At 29.4% G+C, this 19,108-nt stretch overlaps 1 protein-coding gene across 1 annotated transcript; it reads right to left on the bottom strand.

The window, feature by feature from the left end:
- Positions 1–1,798: 1,798 nt before the first annotated feature.
- LOC143922160 (sodium/potassium/calcium exchanger 5-like) lies at positions 1,799–10,409 on the bottom strand. Its single transcript, XM_077445389.1, has 11 exons — positions 10,117–10,409; positions 4,498–4,607; positions 4,307–4,409; positions 4,034–4,221; positions 3,778–3,925; positions 3,603–3,704; positions 3,411–3,518; positions 2,709–2,915; positions 2,519–2,620; positions 2,320–2,441; positions 1,799–2,147 (listed from the first exon to the last, which is right to left on the bottom strand). The coding sequence occupies exons 1-11, from the start codon at positions 10,376–10,378 to the stop codon at positions 1,935–1,937; spliced, it is 1,665 nt and encodes a 554-aa protein (XP_077301515.1). The 5' UTR covers positions 10,379–10,409; the 3' UTR covers positions 1,799–1,934.
- Positions 10,410–19,108: the final 8,699 nt, after the last annotated feature.

Here is a 19,108-nt window from a genome sequence, read left to right as displayed (position 1 = left end):
ATGTAATTCCGTAAACAAAGGCAATTACATTGAATATCTAAATGCTCTTCGAGAATATGATTCTGTTTTAGATACTCATTTAAATACTGCTACTACCTTTCGTGGTACTTCTCCAAGTATACAAAATGACATAATCGAAGCAATCGCTCATGTTATTAAAGTTCATATAAAAAATGAAGTAGAGTCAGCAAGTTTTGTTGCTATTATTCTCGATGAAACTTCAGATATAATGACAAAATCACAGCTCTCAACAGTTTTACGTTTTGTATGTAAAGGCAATGTACATGAACGGTTTATTAGTTTTACAGACGTTAGTGCTGATAAAACATCTAATGGTCTATTCCGTCACGTGGTGAACATAGTTGAAGAATTTAAAATTCAAGACAAATTGGTTGGACAGACTTATGATGGAGCAAGTGTAATGAGTGGACACGTAAATGGTTTGCAATCCAAAGTCCTCAATGCTTATCCTTTTGCTCTTTTTACACACTGTTATGCTCATGTATTGAATTTAGTATTGCAGCAAGGTCTTTCTGATATTAAAGAAAGTAAATCATTTTTTCAAACTTTAAATGGATTGTCTACATACTTTTCAAAATCTTCCAAAAGAGTATTCGCTTTACAGGAATTTGTGACAAAAAGACTTCCCTCTGTAGCACCCACAAGGTGGAATTTTACATCTCGTTTAAGTAGCACAGTACAACAATACAGAAGTCAATTTACAGATTTTTTTCGACATGTTATAGAAAATTGTGAATTATGGGACACAGATACTGTTATAAAAGCACGAGGGTTTTTAGGCTTTTTAGAGGATTTTCAAACAATTAAACTTCTTCAAATTTTTTCAAAACTGTTTGGAATAACTGATGTTTTGTATAACATTCTTCAATCTAAATCTTCGGACGTTTTATATTGTTGTAAAAAAATTAATGATGTTTTGCAGCAACTGAAATACGAAAGGGATAATAATTTTGAAATGTTATGGAATAATTATTTAAATGAAAAAAATGATGATCATGATCGTAGGCCACAAAGATTAAAAAATTATTCAGAAGTAGAAGATAAAACTTCATTTCGTCAATTATATTTCAAAATAGTTGATAGCATAATCGCACAAGTCGAATGTAGATATTCTTCACTTTCCAAATTAGAATAAAGAAGTAGAACTTCTTTGTAATGATAAATATGACGAATATAAAGAAAATTTTCCAAATGTTTTAATTAATAAATTAAAAGATTTTTATGGATCACTGTTTGATTATATTCGATTGAAAAACGAACTCATTGTGCTATATTCCAGCTCTGAATTTTCAGAGAAACCTGTTCATGAATTAATACAATTCATGACAAAAAATAACCTCAAATCTGGTTTTAAAGAGGTGTTTAAGCTGGGAGAATTAATATTAACGATACCAAGCAGTACAGCTTCAGCAGAACGTTCTTTTTCGGCGCTGAAAAGAATAAAAACTTGCTATAGAGGTACGCAAGGTCAAGATAGATTATGTGGCCTTAGCTTAATTTCAATAGAAAAAAAGTTATTGGTGGAATTAAAACAGAAAGACACATTCTATGCAGACGTGATTGAAAAGTTTATGTCTCAGAAACGTCGCATTGAACTTATGTATAAATAACTAATAAATTAAACATTTTTGTAATGCAAAACGAGTATTTTTTTTTAATTGCTAATTTTATACCCTATGCCCTACGGCATACACAGCACACCCGGTATTAACACCCACCGTCCGCCACTGATGTACATATGTATGTATGTGTATCGATTGAGTACGAAAATACCATTTATTAGCAAATTGAAACAATTTAATATCAATCCAATAGATATAGAATTAGATTTATAAAGTCTATACAATCCTATAAATTTTAAACTTATCATAAATTAAACATTATTTGTTTTTAAAATAATAAGTTATTCCAAACTAATGACTACACGTCGGTAAATTAACGGGGAAAAACACATTCAATTCAATCAAGCTAGCCGAAGTCAAGAAAGCGATATACATAAATGTACAAGTTAATCCAATTTTCCAATCCAATCGAAACTTATTACAAGCGAAAGATCCATACAGACCCAGAAGAGTGGATAACAAAGATATAGCACTGTAAGTCAATCCTTTAGAATTTATATTCACCTGGAATAGATAAAAATTACAATCTCATATCTATTTTAGTCAAAATCAATTCTATGTTATCAAAAATAATTGAAAATAATCAATGTCTATTGTGTGCAAGACTGCACGTAGCAGCATTCATGATTATTACTAAGTATTATAACAAAAAATGTTTTATATAAAAAAAAAATACCCAAAATTCTCCAGGCACAGTTGGATAAAATGTAGCTTTAATGAACCATGGTAAACCTAAACATAAGAGAATGTCGAAAGTGTTTGATCCAATAGAACTGCTGATTCCCATTGATCCATGACCTGAAGTTTTTTTTCATTATTAAAAATCTATTATTATTATCAATTAGACTAATAGACTGAATTTAAAAAATCCTTACCCTGATTTGTAACAATCACAGATGAAACAGCTTCGGGCACACTTGTTCCTGCCGCTAAGAAAGTGAGACCCATCACAGAATCAGGTATGTTTATAGTATCACCTGCGATTTAAGAAAATAAAAGTATAATTTTAAATCCAAACGGTGTTTATAACTAATTGGTATAAAATTTTGTATCGAATTTAAATACCAATAACTGTTATCAGCCACGCAACAAAATAAGATGTGAATCCAATCCATACAATACACATAAAGAATGTAATGAAAAACAGTTTACTATATTTGCGACAATTTGGAATAGTCATCCACAAAATAAATCTAATCGGCCATGTAAAGACAAAAAATAATTTTCCGAAGCAAGAAGAATCATCAGGCCAACTCCATATGCTACCTTCTTCTAAAATATACATACATATAAAATATTATTATAAATATAAATGGGACTACATACTATATAATAAAACGTTTGTAAATAGGTTTTTGAGCTATTTTTCCTATTATGCTGTAGATTAACATTAGAATAATATAATACTAGGATTACTAACAAAATTAAATTAAATTGTAAAATAAAAAATGATCAGTAGATCAGTAGCTATTAAAATAGATATAAGATGTATTGTGAACATAATTTCGTAATAATAAAAAGCATTTAAAAATCAAAAATATAATTAAACGCAGGAATATATACACAATTAATAACATATAAATCGCTCATCAGCTTAAATTGTATTAGATAAAGAAATAAGCATACATTTTGAAAAAAACTCATATTTAATTACAATATTCGCATATATATACATACAAATATTATTCATAATATTAAATACATACATTCGCAATGCGTAATTAAGTTCATTTGAAACAAATTCTTGATTTTTTTTTAACATCATACCTGTTTCTTCTATCTTTTTTTCCTTTTCATGATCCTGATTATTATTATTATCGTCGTTTTTAGTTCCATTTTCAATTAAATCAGCTTTAGGAGAGAAATTCTGCTCTTCTGTAAATATAATATAGTTGATTCAATTAAAATAGCTCAAAAATTTATATAAATATTCAAAAAATGTAATACAAAACTGCAAACCTGATAATAATAAAGGAGTAATTTCTGTATACACATTATGCTTTTTAACACTGCAGCAATTTCGCCTCATCATATTACTCATCGGTTTATTAAAATACATAGCTAAAATGACATGTTAAATATACATGGATGTCGAATATGTTAAGCGTATTTATTTTATCAATCGAACACTTACCTAAAATATATAAACTATAGGCAACGACTAAAATTGCTGCTTCGTACCACATAACTCGTTCATCTTGCAGTGTGAATATCAATGCTATGACGGCCACTCCATACATGAACGAGTCTCTAGAAACAGCCCACCAATCTAAATCTATCACCTGGAATTTTAATAATAACAGGCAATTGAAGAAAGTAATAAAAATACAATAATTGTATTTAATTATTATTATTATATATATCATAAGTTATTATTATTTGTATAATACTTGTCCAGCAAGCAGTCCGCAGCAAGCCGGAACTGCTAGAATATTGAAAACAGCTGAGCCGACGATCGTTCCAACACCAAGATCTCCTTCTGTTACAAATGTCCCTACTGTGTTTATAAACAATTCTGGACTTGAACTAGCAATAGCCATAAACGTTGCTCCAGCTACATCTTCGGTCATCTGTAATTCTTGTAAATTAAAAAAAAAAGCATTAGACTACATTATATTATTTGACTCAATATGGTACAACTTGTAGCACAAATTTCGACTTACTTTGACATATCTTTTCTATGGATGGTACAAAATAGTCATCACACACAATAGCCAGCAAAGCGAATGCATAGCATGATACTAACACATGAAGAGCAATCCATCCCTGTAAATCAGTAATAACAATAATTGAAATTATTCTTTCATTAATAATGAAATTAATAGTAATTTAGAGTGTATACAAAAAAAAATACATTTTGTCTCTGCTCTCTAGTAAAGCCGTCCGGAGGAAAATCCAATATAGCAGCTGGTGTGCAATTATTTTCACTTTCCAATTCCTGTAATAGATGTCGTAAATGCGAATCTTAAAAAAATAAATTATAAATAAATTAGACTACATAATTAAAAAAAAAAGAAAATTAGCATTTCTTATTAATTTTTTATAATATTTAATATGTATATAGTACATATATTATATTATACTTGTAAAATGGTGAAAACTCAAAACTTTGTGGTATACAATATCTATCTAAAATATTATATACATATGTAGGTATAGTTTTTGATAAAAAGATAAGTTTATCACAGTTCTACATAGAGTGCCTAATCAAATGCTATTTATTTAAAAACAAAAACGTTAAAATTAAATAATTTTGGATATACATATGTAAATATAGAAATGAAATACATAATGGAAGGGAATGATCGATTAGTGATCTTATCTAGGAAATTTGTAGCACGAATAATTCAATAACATGGTATTTGAGGAAAACGCACTGATTAAATTAGCCTTCAACGTAAGCTCTATCAAAGGTTGTTGATGTTTCATATCATATTTCATATTTTTTTTGATTTTTAAATGTTTTTTATTATTACGAAATTATGTTCACAATACATCTTATATCTATTTTAATAGCTACTGATCTACTGATCATTTTCTATTTTACAATTTAATTTAATTTGGTTAGTAATCATAGTATTATATTATTCTAATGTTAATCTACAGCATAATAGGAAAAATAGCTCAAAAACCTATTTACAATCCTTCATATTTCATATACATATATACATATGTACGCAAATCGTTATTTTTTTAATTATTCAGTTTACAGTCAGACGGACTTTTATTTTATTATATTTTTATATTTGTACATTAGTGGAAGTCCAAAAACTCTCTTAGAGATTTTCTGCATACATCACGTGCAAGTTTCTATTTTATTTAAATAAAAAATAATCGTCAGAGTTTTTCAATTTTATCTGACTTTAATATTGATATCCTGACATCATTTAAGTTTTATGCATGGAAATCTACTGAAGGTACATACATACATATGTATGTATGTATGTGTACATAGATTTCACCTTAGGTCTGGTTCCTCTTGATGATATGTCGTGTTATAAAATCTTTTTTGAAAATTTTATAAGCTTTCGAGATTTATAGCATTTCAAGTCAATATTATAACACATTGACTTGAACATCGATTATATTTAAAACAAACTGGTCCGAGAACAAGGGGAAATTTAAAACATGGCGTAGCGTCGTTTATCATTATTTGTATCGATAAGTACATATATCAGAAACAAGTATTAAAGTTTTAATCTAAGATTGAGCCAGATTTTGTAAATAATATGAATATATCTATCTACGTATTTTATGTATAGTATCCAAGTTGTATGAGTTTCATCAGCAAAATTGTATAAGTTAGAACTTTTTTCTATCTACTTACATAGCTATGCCAAAAGACTGATGGATGAACAATTTAGAAACATAGTTATTTGGATAGAAAAAAATGATCCCAAATTTAAAATCAGGAAAACTGTTTTTGATTGTGAACGAATTATTCCTTACAAGAAGATTGCCCACACGAGTATTGCCTGTGGTTTTATTTTTATTGTTTTCTTTTGACGATTGGTTTTTTTTTTTTATTTTCTGTGTACGGAGCTAGATATTCGTATGAGAAATACTCGTATGGTCAATCCTCTTGTGGGGAATAATCCAGGAGTGTCATTTGGGAGGGGCATGCCCCCCCCCCTAAATTTAGGAATAGTATTACGAATTGGATCCAAAAAAGTTTTAGTTATTTAATAAAATTATGTTCTGACCAAAACCTTATCAACTCTAAGTTAGTACCTAAAGAATACAAATATAAATCTTCAGCTTGATATGTTCAGGGGTGTGGAAAAAATCGTGTGCATACAACATTTTTGACTTTTCTAAGAGGAAAAAATCCCACTTCTGGTTAATTAAATTTAATCATTATTTTTTATTTTCATCACATTGATATGAATGTTTATGAATGAATTACCTGAATGTTTTGGCGAAGAGCACACATATTTAAAGGGTCGATAAAAATAGTGGAAGAAAAATCGAATAGGAATAAACTGCCACTTCCGATTAACGGGTGTTCACAAAATTGTATATATAACTAGCTGAACCCGGCATGCGTTGCAATGCCACAATAACTCATGCAATTCCCGTTCCCATTTGTCGGAAAAATGCAGGCAGCGAACACATTTGAAATTATTGCATTGCAATGACACTCATTCCCGTTTTTCCCGTTTCCGTTCCCGTTTTTTCCCGTTTTTTTTCACACCAATCTTCCCGGACATGCATACAACAAATCCTGAAAGTTCCATCGTAATCGGTTCAGTGGTTTAGGAGCCTATTCGAGACACACACACAGACATTCATTTTATATATATAGACTTGGCATTAAATTTATAATTCTAGATATGAAATGTCAGTTCAATACGCCGAAAGGTTTCCGAGAAAAACATAAAAAAGCCTCGATCTAATAGAGAAAAAGTACTACTTTCGGTTGAGGTAAAAATATTTAAAAAATATAACGGTATAAAATTTATAATTTATATTACATATAAAAAAAATTCAGTCTGATTCTGTTAGCAGTTTGGGAGATAATTTAATTCAAAAAGTTAGTAAAAAGAGGACACCTACATATGAGGGGTGGTACCATTTCCGGTCAACATAAAAATTAAAAAAAAATTTCATCGTATCCGATTTTCCGACTATTTCCACTACTCACCACTTATTGAATTTAAGCTTAAAAATATATTCTAAAATCAAAAACTATTCAATAAATCTCTAGCCCTCTGTAGTATGTACATACATAAATACAACGTTATAGAGTTCCTGTACAACATGGTCGCCGTGAAAGAGTGTCATCATTATCTAATTTGTAGATTTTTGTCTAGCCATAGATAGTTATATTTAGTTTACAATTATTCCGATACATAGTTTATGAGGACACAAGATACGAAAAGGTGAACGACCGATTCAGCAAATATGCCAACGCAGACTTTGAACCAAACGTCGACGTCTTCAAAGTCATATCGACAGTTGAAAACCTCAAATCTGATCGTCAAAAAGCACACGCGTGCAGATTGCGGCAAAACAAAATTACAAATCTTGTAATGATTAGATAAGTCGACTCCAATCTCAAGATCCGATGGCGCGCCATCAAAAGGAAAAGGTATGTAGATATTTTTATACACAAATATGACACGCGATTTCACCTGAGGTATATGTAACCTGTGCTTCTAGTATTCTGTAAAAATAATCATAAATAGTTGAAGATATAAAAAAAAAAATTGCAAAAAGAAACATATGTATATTCTTATAAAAATGCTGAAATTTTCGATTGTTGAAAATACAACGTAAGTTTTTCTCGTATAAATATGTATGTATATGTATGTTACATACAATATTCGGCAGTCGTTTTTAGTTGAAATGAGAATAAAACTGTTTATTTTTATCTTTATTATAAAAGTGTTTTCAATTAAACTACTGGTTTTTATTTTTATACTATGCAGTTACATTACAATATGTAACTTCATGTGGCTTTGTTGTCAGTACAATCTTTTTTTTACGCATCATCATTTTTTGCAATTTCAAATGCCGATTACATCCATTGTATATGTATGTACATAGTCAAATTAGAAATAAAAAGTGCAGAAACTATCAAAAATTGAAGAAACTATCAAAAATTGAGTCGTGACGGTAAAAAAAATATGCATTTATTATTTTTTATCGGGAAATTTATTTTTTTCGAGATTAATGCATATCGTCAATATCATTAAGAATCAAATAAAATGAATTAAGTGACGTTTAAAATATTTTCACAACTCTAAATACTTCGTTAGGCAAGATACAAAATGAATGGATTTTTTTTTTTATATTTTTATTCAATAATAATTTTGACATTTTATTATTCACATTCAAATGATTAAAACTAGTTAACGTGATCCTAATTAATATTATCAACTAAAGTGCTAATAAATATTGATATTAGTACAAAAAATACAAATATAATTGACAAAACAATCAAATTCACCTTCCAAGCGGTATTTCGCATAATATGATTCGCCGAACCTTATTAACTATATAAATAGCTACTTGAAAAACTAGTGTCTACTATTGTTTGTGGTTTTTTTTTACATTTTGTGATTTTATGAAAAAATATGTACGATACTAGCAATGCATTTGATGGAACATGTTCTTGAACGTTTGCTTCTGTTTATTAAACTGATTTCATTTTCTTTGTAAAAAATCTATGGATTTACCAACATATACAGAATGCATAATTTCAAGTTACCGTTTTAATTTACTTGATCTCATACTATCTGCAGCCAAAACTTTCTTATATAACAAACGCATCGATATTTCTAAGCCATATATTTATAAGGGAATGAAATGGCAATGGGCGGGTTATGTGGCTAGAGGAATGGACGGAAGGTGGACAATTGAAGTGCTGGAATGGTACCAGAGAGAATGCAAAAGGGTAAAGGGAAGACCGCAGGGAAGATAGGTAGACGAAATTAGGAAAATTTGTGGGATGAGATGGATGAGAGTTGCGCAAAACAGAGACGAGTGGAAGCGTGTTAGACAGGCTTTCATCCAGCAGTGGATGGTGAATGGCTGTATATGATGATAATGATATGTATAATAGTACTTGTGAATCCCATTGATACATAGGATGAATCATGTTTTCTTGTCATATTTCTACTTCCTTGTTCCATGTCGCATACATTCCTACTGTCTTCACTTGTATTACCGTCAAAAATTACGTACGTTTCAGATTTTAATGTTATATTTTGAAAGTTTTCTTAAAAGTATATATATTTTTTTTTATTGTCTTATGTTATAAACTAAAATTTCGCGCCTCATTTGTACTAATCCGCGCCTCCCAGTTTGAAAATCGCTGAACTAAACAGAAATAATCTAAATAGTAATGTTCCTATAACTAATCTAAAAACAAAGAAATCGATTGTAAACCATTCATATTCACATGCGATTATTTAATTGTATGTATATCTAAAACAATGTACATACATACATATGTATGTAGATCGTCTCAATGAACAGTTCCATATCAAGTATCTAATATATAATTTCGAAATAGTCTGTGTGTGTGTGTGTGTGTGCGTGTGTGTATGTGTGTATGTATATATATATTTATATATATATATATATATATATATTTATATATATATATATATATATATATATATATATATATATATATATATATATATATATATATATATATATATATATATATGTATATGTATAATAAAACTATTCAAAAAAATTTAATAAAATGCTTACTATTAGATTAGTCATATTTAAGCGGTTTATATTACAAATACCAGCGAAGCGAAGTAATAGCGAAGCCGGTTAAACCACTAGTATTATAATATAGACTTATTATTACGGGCTTAATTTGCGGATTATCACTCAATGACTAGATACATTATTTCCCAGCAATTAACTCGAGTAATTTCAAAATTGGTTTTGCATATACGATTAAACTATATTTTAGTAGTAGACCCAACAATACGTTATATTAAAATACCTTTATGTTCCACTTCGGGGATATTTGTGTTTCCAGCGATGACCAAATAAGTGAGGGGAACTCCAACGAAGAAAAAACACCTGACCACTAGTATGAGATCTCTGTGCTTTTGCCGGAAAAGTCTCCTGGAAACGCTGGCCATTGTCGTGAATGTCCCCAATTTACTGCGAATCGGCCAGAAAGATTCGGCCGATTGGCGCAAAATCTCCTGGAATTGATATATATATATATATATGAGTGTATAAATAAGATAAGTGCACATAATCACAGTATAACGACGATAATGACAACTACGTATTGATACAAGCACTGATAAGTTTCGAACACCTTGTGTTTTGAGGCAAGGTATATGACGTTTGTTTTCGCGTTTGCAAATAATATGTACATTGTACATACAATTCAGTAACTGATACCAAGTTTCAAAAATACACAGCCACACATATTAAAACACACAAATTTTTTTCTAGTGATCGGTGATCGATTCTGAGTTCGATTCAGTCAAAATCAAAATTTTCGCACGTTCGCAAAAACTTCATCTATTATTACTATGTATGTATTCATCTATTATTACTTTGTTATACATTTATGTATATACATTGTACATACATAAATATGTATAGAGCATCCAATCCCTGGATCCCAGATCAACAAGCGGCCTACATAGCCATTTTTACTTTCATCTACATATGTACATACAAAGTAATAATAGATGAAGTTTTTGCGAACGTGCGAAAATTTTGATTTTGACTGAATCGATCACTGATCACTAGAAAAAAATTTGTGTGTTTTAATATGTGTGGCTGTGTATTTTTGAGATAATTCAAACACCGTTAATTCCATCACGTTGAAACTTGGTATCAGTTACTTAAATGTTAATCGATATGACGTAATTTTTTTTCTAATTAAGTTGACCGGAAGTGGTACCTCTTCTTATAAGTTTCTCCTTTTTTTTTTGAGTTTTTGGCTTCAATTATCTCATAAGCCGCCCAACGGATCATATTTTTTAACATGTAATAAGTGTAATAAATTAAATGAGTAAATATTTTTACCTCAACCGGAATTAGCAGTACTTTTACTCTAAAGAATCTAAAGAGGTTTTTTAAGTTTTCCTCGGAAACCTTTCGGCGTATTGAACTAAAATTTTATATCTTAAGTTTTAGTTTAATATCAATTAATGTATAAATTCAGTGAAGATCTGTCAACTGGAAGTGGCAGTTTACTCTTGTTTGATTTTTCTTCTACCATATTTCCGACCATTCAAGTATAATTATTTTATCAATGATATGTAAATATAGAAAAAATAACAAGTTTGGTAAGCCGGAAATGGGATATTTTCCTCTTAAAAAAAAAATCTAAAATATTGTGACCACACGATTTCCACACCACTGAACGTATCAAGCTGAAAATTTATATTTGTATTCTTTATGTACTAACTTAGAATTGATAAGATTTTGGATAAAATTTGTAAACCGGACGTAGTAATTTTTTTTAAAACAATATTTTATTTCGTCTTTTAAATTATCTCTATCTTCTTGATATCTTATGATAATAGTGTGTATAGTAATAAAAATGTTTGAATAAAATCCAACAATCGGAAGTAGATATTTTGTCTTGTGTGAGTTTTCCTACATTAGCGCTTAAACTTTTAATTTTTTTGAAAAAAAAGTCATGGGTTGGTCACACCCAAATTTTTTTTATATGTATTTTTGAAAATAAAAATGAAAATTTGTTTTTGAACTTTAATATCTTATGTATTTTGTTTTATACAATTAGACTTTGGATCCTGGGATTTAAAATTTCCAGCACCGTATTCTCGTTTCTGAAAAATCATTCTGGGATTGCATTACTTTATTAATTACATTAATTTTAGGGCACTGCATGATCGCCATCGCCGCGTTAAATGATTAAAATTATATATTTTCAATTGTCTCCGTTCCATATGTTTACTATTAGCTGATTTATATTTCTCAAATTGTGGTACACTTACTCCTACTAGCTATTCGCATACTACACGAAATATTTTAAGAGGTACGTAACCGTCTTATACAAATTTCAAACGATTAAAAGGACCACACAAGATATTTTTGAAAAGAAAATTGACCTGATTTCCTGTTGGTTCACATGCTTGATTTTAATAATCAATCTTGAATAAAGGTCTTGAGAGCCTTTTGATATAACTAATTTTAGCTGAAATTATATCATGTTACATACATACATATCTAAATATGCAGTGGCGGATCAAGTAAATGGGAGCCCCAGGCCCACTTGAAATTTGAGGCCCCACTTCATTAAAAAAATGCTATCATCGTTTTTAACCATGCCTTTCAGTATATGGTTTTTCATTAGGATTTCACAAAACCATATTTTTTTATTTATTTACTTGAAACACTAAGGGCGAAATCAAACAGGGAAGAACGGCACGTCGTGTGCTTGGCTTGAGATTCTCCTACATTTCTTCAAATATGAGATACACCGTTATCGATCACTGTCAAGCAAGGATAAATATAAGGATAAAATTTTACCGAAAATACTCCAGGGGATGATTTTGGGACGGTGTATGCTGTGCGTGCCATGAATATGTGCAAGGCATGCCACATTTTTTTCGCATGTTTAAAAGTATCTAAAAAAAACCATGTGCCGCGTTCCTTCCAGTTTTTGGAATAAAATAGGTAATATTTATAAATATTACAATGATAATAATTTATAAATTGTAAATTTTAGTAGGCCCATTTTGGGGGCCCCAAGCGCGCGCTTATTTTCTATGTATGATAAACTGCCGTTGTACATATATTATACATATAATACATACTTAGATAATACTTTTAAAATTCATTGAAAATTAAACGACACGCTAGTGATATTTTTGATTAAAAAGATATAAATTATGCATAAGAGAACTAAAAAAATATATGTCTAAATAATCGCTACCCAATAATAATATGTATGTATGTACATACCCCGAATAATTATAATAATAATAATATGTATGTACATACCCCGGTACGCCAAATCTGTACCGCCACGTCCCTTCAAAAGCCTCACCATATGGAGTTGTTTTTTAGTGATATTTTATCCTTTTATTGAGATAGATTTGACAGTGATCGATAAGGGTGATTCCCATATTTGAAGAAATTAAGAGAAACTTGTCGAAATAATAAAATTCTCTCACCACTGCACTGGAGTCCACATACGCATCCCGTGTCGCAATTTTGAGTATCAATTTACCATTATAAATTCGTACTAAAGATTAACAATATTGACTTTTTATTTTTAAAATTTTGCTTATAAATTTACGTCTGAATTTCTAAATTTGAAATGTTTTATGAATAATCAAAATTCTTCAATTTTGATATTGAAGAAAAGAAATACATTAAATATGTACACTATCGAAAGCTGCAAACTAAACAAAAAATTAGACTATATAAATATGCAAACAATTAGAGAGACATTTAAATTCAAACTATACAAAAAAATGAATTGAACATTTGTGACCTACACTTATGTATACGCTTCCACATATCAAATGACGAATCGTTATATTTATTTATACATATATGTATGTACATACCTATATATGTATCTTACATACTTGTATGTACACATACATACATACATACATACATACATATGTCTGTATGTATTGTATTAAACAACGTGTCGTCAACGTGTTGAAGTTTTATATCGACTGCGTTTCAAGTGGGTTTGATTAGATAATGACGAAGAATATAGAATTTATTTTAATGTATAATTTAAGATATTCAACGAAACAAACGATGATGAAATTCAATCGAGAGTATTTTGCTGTACAAATCGATAAAATTAATTGTAACAATTATTGTGATTGGAAAATAAAATTTTAATTATAAGCGTAGACATTATTTAGTTCGACGGAATCAATTACAATTCATGTTGGAATTATTTGAATCCTACGATATTTAGATAAGAACAGTCAATTTGAGAAACATAGTGTTAAGTTACAGACACACAGAATCTTATTATTTCGTCAAGCTTCTGCTACTTTTCTTCAAAAATGGGAATCGCCGTTATCGACCACTACCAAAATATTAATCCTAGGAAAATATATCACTAAAAACACTCCAGGAGGTGCGTTTTGGCCTGACATATATGGTATGTATGTATTTGAGGAATATAAGAAATATACAAAATATATTATATAAAAAATGTTATATTATAAAATGACACACATTCACACATATGATAACATTTATAATACAAGTTTCAGCGCCAATGTAGGGAAACTCACACAAGACAAAAGTTATATATATACTTCCGGTTTTCAGATTTAGTTCAAATTTTTTTTATTACATCACCATTAAATCTGATATATAATTTGGAAAGAGAATTTGTATATATGTATGTATGTATCCTTGGTTGTTCGTTCGTTCGTAGATCCGTGACGTCATCGAACAAATGATTCGATTTTTTTTTTCGATTCATACGCGCCGATTCGATTTTTTTTTCAAAGGATTCGAAGTCCCCATGGGGCCCCGCAGGGGTCGTGTCGCATACATTCCTACTGTCTTTACTTGTATTACCGTCAAAAATTACGTACGTTTCAGATTTTAATGTTATATTTTGAAAGTTTTCTTAAAAGTATATATATATTTTTTTATTGTTTTATGTTATAAACTAACATTTCGCGCCTCATTTGTACTAATCCGCGCCTCCCAGTTTGAAAATCGCTGAACTAAACAGAAATAATCTAAATAGTAATGTTAAATAGACTGTGTGTGTGTGTGTGTGTGTGTGTGTGTGCGTGTGTGTGTATGTGTGTGTATGTATATATATATATATATATATATATATATATATATATATATATATATATATATATATATATATATATATATATATATATATATATATATATATATAATGAACATATAAACAGACATCATGGATAGAGACATGTGTACGTACAAATACTATCGTCACCATAAAACAAATTAAACAGCGTTAACAATAAATATATATATATATATATATATATATATATATATATATATATATATATATATATATATATATATATATATATATATATATATATGTATATATATATTTTTTTTTTAATAAAATGTACTATTAAATTAGTTATGTTTAAGCTGTTTATATTACAAATACCGAGTGAAGCCGGGTAATACAACTAGTATTTTATAAGCATCAAATATCAAGAAGAAAATAATTTAAAAGGTCAAAATAAAATAATCAAATACTGTATTAAAAAAAATTACTACTTCCGCTTTACGAATTCTATCCAAAACCTTATCAACATAAGTTAGTAAAGAAAACAAATAGAAATTTTCAATTTGATTCGGTCAGTAGTGTGGAAAAAATCGTGTGCATACAACATTTTTGACTTTTCTAAGAGGGAAAAATCTCACTTCCGGCCTATAAAACTTTTTGATTTTTTTTATTTACATGAAATTGATACATGTATTATACTGGAGTTTTTTCGTGACGAGCACACACATCTAAAGGGTCTAAAAAAATTGTAGAAGAAAAATCGAACAAGAGTAAGCTGCTACTTCTAGTAGACGGAACTTCATTAAATTTTATATATTACTTTGTATTAAAATAAAACTTTTAGATATAAAATATCAGCTTAATACATTGAAGGCTTTTGGATAAACACTCAAAAAACCTCGATTCTCTAGAGTACAAATAATTCTTCCGGTTGAGATAAAAATATTCAAAAAAAACATTAACTTATTTATAATAATTTATTAAATGTGAAAAAGTTTCAATCCGATCTTTTGAGGAATTTGGAAGATAATTGAAACCATAAACATAAAAAAATGAGACACCTTTGTACATACATATGTACATATAAGGGGAGGTACCACTTCAATATCGATAAGCAATTCAGTAAATGATAACAGTGTTCAAAAAATCGCCAAATAAATAGACGTACACATTTTCGTGATCAATGATTGATTCCGAGCTCGAATCCGTCAAAATCTCCAAGTCGAATTTTCTCATGATGATAAAACTCATCTATTGTTATTACGTACATACTATGTATGCACATACATACATACATAGATAAGGTAAAAAAACGTGCCGCGTACCAGCCTGTATCTGCACCCTTATCATTGTTTACATTGCACATATTATATAATATACATATGTACATACTTGATCAAATGAAACAAAATTATATATAGACTTGCGTTAATAGTTTGAATTTTTATGAGGTACAATATTATTATATTTAATTGAAAATTTTCAGATAAGACTTAAAAAGTAGAAAACAATTCAGTTTCTACTCAAGATTCAAGTCTACAGTATACTTAATGCATTTTAAATATAATTGTTGACTTCGTGCCAATTCAAACACATCCTTACCCAAACTTCCGTAGAAAAGCTGACTCCTTAAGCTGCAGTTGCAATTTATTTAAATAAATTATAGAAATTTTAATTAAACCATCAAATTCTTAGAGTACAGATGAAATTAAACAAACCTCGGTGTTGATCTTGAATAGTTGAATGTCGATTTCTGGTATGAAAACATGATTTGTATTTGTTTTGAGAGAGGCGACCGGAGACGACAAGTCGTATAGGGGGACCCACGAAGACTATGATGATTGTGGCGATGAGTTGTATTGAGTGGTCTATTAGCTGTTTAGCACACTTCAGGGCTAGACTAGAAACACACGAGATTCAATCATTACCAATTCATAGAAAAGCTCCATTTTCCGGTCGCCAGAACCGAAATTATGTAAGACATTCAATCATTATTTTAACTCTTTTTATATCAATAGAAGTTCACCAATGTGACTAATTTTGTGTACAATGATATTTTCCATTATCTTACGAGGACATACCAAGTGTTACCTACTCATCTACCCTATTTTCCGTGATCTTTTAAGATCTTTTAAGATCATGGAAAATGGGATATAAGGCACAAAAATACACGTATAATTTTTGGCAGCAAAGTTTTCAAACCTTGTTTATTTTACGGCCGTTTGACATTGAAATAAATTGAAACGATATCAAGGATGAATTTCTTGATAAAACCTTGTTTTTCGCATTGATCTAAGTGCTTTTGAATAAGATATACATATTTTACGTGAATGAAACTAAAAACAATTGTCTTTGTATGCGATAAATGTACAAATAGATATTATAGATAAATTTGAATATTCCCAACCCAAAATGGTGGATCAAGAATATTGAAGTGATAAAGAACCGAAACTAAATATCGATCTGGAATATATTAATAAGTTTTTCTTCGTTACCTCCATTAGTGAGAGCTGATCATTTTCAGGAAATTTCTTATCAAAGTGAATGCTGAGCTGTATAAAATGAACCACCCATGTATGATAATCACAGATAACTATTTATTAAAACTTACTAAGCTTTAAAATATTCGCCATATAAGTTTAACACAAAGGCCAACTATTCTATAGAAAATATAAAAGATCTATATATGTACATATGTATGTGTATGTTACATATTTTGTCTAGTTTGAATATATTCCATCTAAACTGGTACCAACTACCGTTATAGTTGAAGTGTATTATCAGTTGTAATATATTTTGACTAGTTGGAATCTATTCCGCCTAACCAACGCAAGCTGATTAATAAAACGAATTACATTCCAACTGGTCAAAATATATTATAACTGAAAATACAGTTCAACTATAAGTTGGTACCAGGTTAGATGAAGAGGTTAAGTTTTCGTGAAAACGTCACTCAACTAGCAAATTGAGTCACATTTTTGTTTTGAACACATTCTTAGTTATCATAATACGGTGCTCATTACCTTTATTCGTAATACCTAGCAGATATTAAACGCATTATTGAGTTCTAAAGTATTCGTAAAAATATCAGAGTTGTCAAAACTCAACTGTTATATTACAATTGGCGCACATTGTTGAAAGTGTATTTGAGCTTGAAGAGATATAATTTACTAGTTGAGTTGTATTCGAATATCTAAAGCGCCATTTGGAATATATTACAACTAAAAAAACACTTTGAATGTAACATATATACAAACTCGAAGATGAGATACACCGAAAAAGTCGAGAAAAGTAGTGATAAGAACAACTGTAACATATGTATGTATATGTACATACATACATATATACACATACTATCAGTATACATATGTATGTACACACTGTCGAAGTAACCTTTATTTAAGTACTTAAATAAGTACATATGTACATAAAATCATAAGATTCTTCTAATAGTATTCATTCAAGCATTTGTAAGTTTCCGAATACTTACGTGACGCCTCTTAGGAATCGTGACAACGTTCTCCATCTAATTGTTATCAGTCGCGGAATCTTTCATGAGAACACGTTAACAACACTGTTGAATCTATTTATCGTTTCAAAGAACGCCCACACCTCCTGTCCATACGTTCAATTGTGCGGATGTTCTAGAATTGTTCCATCAAGATTCTAAAATTTTGGCACTACATGGAAACAACCAAAAATTGTCCATTCAAAATTGCAAGGATTGAGAGAGAAATCGTACAGAGAACCGGTGAAGTCGTATCGATTTGTTCAAAGTGTCATATGTACATATTCAAAACAGTTCATAAATTCACCGATCCCTTGTACGTTTAATATTCGTTTACATACACATTGATTTTCTGACAAAACTATTTTAAATATAAAGTTTACATTTTTTGAAGTAATATTAGTTCAGTCGGGTTACATGACATGTAAGTAAGGCAAAAAGGTGAATATATGCACTCAGGTAACAAGTAAATGACTGAGACGTTACTTCAATATTTAACAATTTTGCTGACCCGAAAGTTCTCCATATTTGAAAACAAAGTTTAATCCAAATCAGTGTCTTCTACAACAAAGCCTAATATATTAAAATCAAATTGAATCGAATTTTTCTTATAAGTATATACAAGTTATAATCAATAAATGAGGCAGGGCAGTTTGTTTGCTCAAATAGTATTGATTTTGATTATTAAATGCTTTTTATTATTACGAAATTATGTTC

Source organism: Arctopsyche grandis, chromosome 2, assembly GCF_051622035.1.
Source record: "Arctopsyche grandis isolate Sample6627 chromosome 2, ASM5162203v2, whole genome shotgun sequence".
In the NCBI taxonomy this organism is placed as follows: Eukaryota; Metazoa; Arthropoda; class Insecta; order Trichoptera; family Hydropsychidae; genus Arctopsyche; species Arctopsyche grandis.
This window is presented reverse-complemented; position numbering and strand designations above follow the sequence as displayed.

Excerpts from the sequence above, each read along its gene's own strand:
- LOC143922160 (XM_077445389.1), bottom strand. The coding sequence starts at position 10,378 with ATGTGCACTTATCTTATTTATACACTCATATATATATATATATATCAA. Across the intron at positions 3,705-3,777 it reads CTATAGTTTATATATTTTAG|CTATGTATTTTAATAAACCG; the intron begins GTAAGTGTTCGA and ends ATGTCATTTTAG. Across the intron at positions 3,519-3,602 it reads TACTCCTTTATTATTATCAG|AAGAGCAGAATTTCTCTCCT; the intron begins GTTTGCAGTTTT and ends TTATATTTACAG.